This window comes from Pundamilia nyererei, unplaced genomic scaffold (genome assembly GCF_000239375.1).
Source record: "Pundamilia nyererei isolate P.nyererei 1_Seehausen unplaced genomic scaffold, PunNye1.0 scaffold00197, whole genome shotgun sequence".
Classification (NCBI taxonomy): Eukaryota; Metazoa; Chordata; class Actinopteri; order Cichliformes; family Cichlidae; genus Pundamilia; species Pundamilia nyererei.
In genome coordinates, this window is record NW_005187598.1 from 1,070,792 (window position 1) to 1,075,049 (window position 4,258).

Below are 4,258 nucleotides of genomic sequence, written 5' to 3' on the forward strand. Positions count from 1 at the left end.
ACACACACACACACACACACTGAGCCTCTCCTTTCCTCAGTGTTATTTTAAACCCCCCCACCATAACCCACCTTTGGACACCACTTGCCTCCGCTCTGTGCCAGAGGAAGGATTAGTGTTTTCTATCACTTCTGTCTCTCTGCTCGATCCCCATGTGGCTCCAGTTTCTCTGTGTGGGTGTTGGATGTTTCCAACACGACCTCCACGGTTGTTGTCGCCCTCGACTCTGGAGGGGATGTCAGCATGACTCCATCTCCCTGGACTTTTCTGAAACCAGTTCTCAGCCTTAAACAAACCGCCAACTCTTGTTCTCCACACCATCTGTCAAAGAGCAAATTCCCAAGAAGTGTCTTTAACTTTAATTACATATCATGTAGTAAACACATGTTCAGAGGGAAAGGTTGTGTCAGAGTGTTAATGTTGACAGGCTGCATTGTTGCCTCGCTGGGATAGTCCTAATCCCCCCCTCCTGCTTATTAGTTAATGAATTGCTGCTCGTGAGGATGGTGGGAAAGAAAAACAAGATGGCTCAGCCACTCTGGTTTCAAAAACACTGGGGCTGTTGCTCTGACAGGAGTCGGTGGACGTAAGCTGTTTGTCCAAGCTTACGTTCAATAAAGGGCCACATCTGGTCTCTAGATCCACGGTTTGAAGCACGTTGTCGATGGATGCTGTTGGACATGTCTTCATAGTTGCTCATTGCCACCACGTGTTGGATATCATGGCTCACACTGTATTTATGTCACCGCTGAACATCTGGCAGTCACTGATTGGAGGAAAAATGCTCACTTTACGGTGCTCTGTGCTCAGTGTTGGGGAGTAATGGAATACATGTACCACCGTTACGTATTTAAAATACAAAATATGAGTAACTGTATTCCGTTACAGTTACCGTTTAAAAAGGTGGTATTCAGAATACAGTTACTTTGTTGAAATAAATAGATTACACTGCGGTACTTTCCTGTTTCATTTTGTCGCGGGTCAGGACTGTTTGGGTTTGTTTGACAGCTACGTTACAGGGCGACGCTCTCTCTCTCTCTGCGACTGTGTGTTTCCTGGGTGAGAGAGCGACTTTTCGTTGTTGTTGTGCTAAGCTAACAGGCAGAATGCTACAAGCATAGCTCTAAAGAATGTAGCATCATGGGCAGTGTAGTCCGTGCTGCAGGGAGAATGGACTTTCAACGCCTCTCTCTGTCTCTCGCAAGAAAAGTTGACCCACACAACAAAGTAAAGCTATTTTTCGGCTACGAGCCGACAGGGACCCCGCCGTATTAGCCAGAGGTCCCTTTACTACAGTTCGGAGTCGCGGACCTTCAGTAATAGTAATAAATCACACAGCAATAGTACATTCACGTTGTTGTAAAAAGCATGATAATATATTAAGTAATCCAAAGTATTCAGAATACGTTACTGTCATTGAGTAACGTAACGGAATACGTTACAGAATACATTTTGGGGCATGTATTCTGTATTCTGTAATGGAATACATTTTAAAAGTAACCTTCCCAACACTGTCTGTGCTACATCATTTTATATGCTTGTGGTGTATGCCACATGTTCTGCAGCAGCAAAAATAATAGTTGATTATTAATGAAGGAAATCTCAAAACTGGCCGTCATACGTTTTGAGATGACTGAATCAAGTCTTCCTTTATTCAGCCAGCTGTGCGAAAGCTCAAGATGAAGACGATGTAGCATAAGTCCAGTCGAGCTGGACCTCATCAATGAACACGCGTCTGAGAGTCAGTCTCTCTTCGGCGCCCCGTCAGTGACGACAGTCTGACTCTGAGAACCTTCTGTTTGTTGTCTGTTGGCAGATGCTAGCCACGAGGCAGCAGCGGAGGCCATTGAGAACATGGCGGACGCCGTCACGCACGCTAGATTTGTAGGAACAGACCCGGCCAGTGATGAAGTTGTCCTTATGAAAATTCTACAGGTATGCCCCGTTTGTTTGGTCAGCGCTGTTACTGCCAACCACAGTATGCATGTTAGTACAGTTGTACCTGCTGCTTCAGGTCCTGAGGACTTTGTTGCTGACACCAGTGGGAGCCCACCTGACCAACGAGTCTGTTTGTGAGATCATGCAGTCCTGCTTCAGGATCTGCTTTGAGATGCGTCTGAGTGGTAAGTTTATTTGAAGCTAATTCAAGGAAGCTTTGCATCCTTATTGGAAACAGTTTAATCAAGTTTTACTGGCACATTCCAGCAGCTCCTTCACAACACGGCTCCTGTGATGCAGTGTTTATCATTTAATGCCTGTGAAATGGTACTCAGACAGGCTGGGAGTGAAGGATAAAGCTGAAATAATAAGAATATTAAATCATTCTGACCCTGAGGACTCGACATTAGGTACAGTGTTTGTGTGAGATTAGCCTCACACTGATAACAGAAGACATTTTCACATCTTATTCATCTTATTGGACGACCTGTTCTTCGGCTGTACCGCCGTCTTCTGTGAGGTTCTAGTCCAGTCCTGTTATTTACATAAAAATATCAAATTATCTCTTAAACTGTCTCCACCCAGAGGCGTCTCCTCTCTCACAGATTTTGGTTCTCATGTCTCTAATGTCTGTGTGTGCAGAGCTCCTCAGGAAGACGGCTGAACATACACTGGTCGACATGGTGCAGCTGTTATTCTCCAGGTAAATAAATGACGGGGTTGTGTTGGTGGTTTGTTGCAGAAGGCAAGCTGACTGTCTTTAATATAAATGAGGAAGGTTGTAAGACAAACACTCTCGTTTTGGAACTTAAAATAAATGTCCATAGTAAGTTTGCCAGAGATACAGGTTAGCACCTCATGGCAGGATATTCAGAAGAGCCTGAAAAGTGGAGGCAGAGCTTTGTGAGCTGTGGGCTCACTGACAGGCTTTGTATCCACATTAAATACATGATCACACGTTCAGTAAGATCTGTGAGAGAAATGCTTATTGTGTCTTAAATGTTTGTCTTTTGACCAGAACACTCACCACAAGCTGTTGTTACCTCAGTCTGTTTCTTCCAATGTAAGATTCTGTATATGAAGTTTGCCAAGTTTATTCTGATATTTGAACAGCGCTGCTCCCGACAAAGGGAAAACCAATCCTGCAGGGAGACCTACCTCGGCACTTGTGAAGCCAAAGGGCAGATTTGCTTCACCATATTTTCTAGTCTTTGGCTTAGAATGAAGTTGGTTTGGAAACATATTCAGCGATGCTTTGTGTTTCTGTGGGCGCCCATGCTAGCAGCGTCCAAGCGTTTTGTTTTTTTCCCCCATTTTCATTCCGCTCCCCCCCTGCATTGGCTCTCCACCCCCCCACTTTGGGAAGGTCTGGTCTAATCAAACCGCCCTCTCACTCACTCACAGCACCATCGTCCACACCATGTGTTCAGGAGTGCCAGGCACATGTGGTCACAGACAAAGGGATGAGCCACTTGAGCTGCATGCTGTATGATCTGCATATAGATAAAGCTGCTCTCTGATTCAGCAGCAATGTTCCAGCCCCCATAAATATTAAGCACACACACATCACGCACTGAGTTAGCATTGCCAGCAACGCCACATAGAAGCAATCAGCAAAAGCATGTCTGCTGATGTGAGTGAAACCGACTGCAGCTGGATAACAGAGCTTAAATTAAAGGTGTGATTTGCTTCACCTCCTCCCTGATGTTGTGCATTCTTAACTAAGACTATTTGACATGGGGTTTGTCACAAAGCACTAGCTTATCGTCCTTTCAGTGAAGTCCAGAATTAGTTTTTGCCGAGGTTGTTGCCGTTTGCTGCCAGTTCCTCCGAGCAGTCCAGTTGTTATTTGCTGCCTGGATTCTTGTTATCAAGTCCTCTTACAAGACTTGACTGTGTTAGCATAAATCTCACTAACAGACATTTCAGCACACGAGCAGGTGCAATGAAGGAGTCTGGACTTTTACTCTATTGTTCTCATCCTGCACTCTCGCACACACAGACACACATACGACTCGCAGCTCATTTCCTTCGTGTTCAGCCCCAGCCCCCCGCTTGTCCACAGACCCCAGATAATAGAGATGTGAGTCTGGGATGCCCTCCACCCTCACCCACCTCCATCAGAGAGTAATGAGCAGCAGCTCAGTCTTAGATTGGCTGCTGAACGTATTAAGCATGTTAATCTGTTGGACCCACAGATCATCCAATAATCGTGCTTACAGAACAACACTCTATTAACGCTGAGCTAATGTCAGGAGAAGGCTGCTGGCTCGCACAGTGTGTGTGTGTGTGTGTGTGTGTGTGTGTGTGTGTGTGTGTG

The 4,258-nt window shown here is 45.5% G+C and overlaps 1 protein-coding gene across 4 annotated transcripts in view; it reads left to right on the plus strand.

Moving 5' to 3' along the window:
* Nucleotides 1-4,258, plus strand: part of gbf1 (golgi brefeldin A resistant guanine nucleotide exchange factor 1) — an 89,288-nt gene that overhangs the window by 53,349 nt on the left and 31,681 nt on the right. For all 4 annotated transcript variants that reach the window (XM_013914431.1, XM_013914432.1, XM_013914433.1 and 1 more), the window contains exons 5-7: nt 1,817-1,935; nt 2,015-2,123; nt 2,581-2,641. In XM_013914431.1, the coding sequence (XP_013769885.1) occupies nt 1,817-1,935; nt 2,015-2,123; nt 2,581-2,641 (289 nt within the window). The remainder of the gene's footprint in view (nt 1-1,816; nt 1,936-2,014; nt 2,124-2,580; nt 2,642-4,258) is intronic.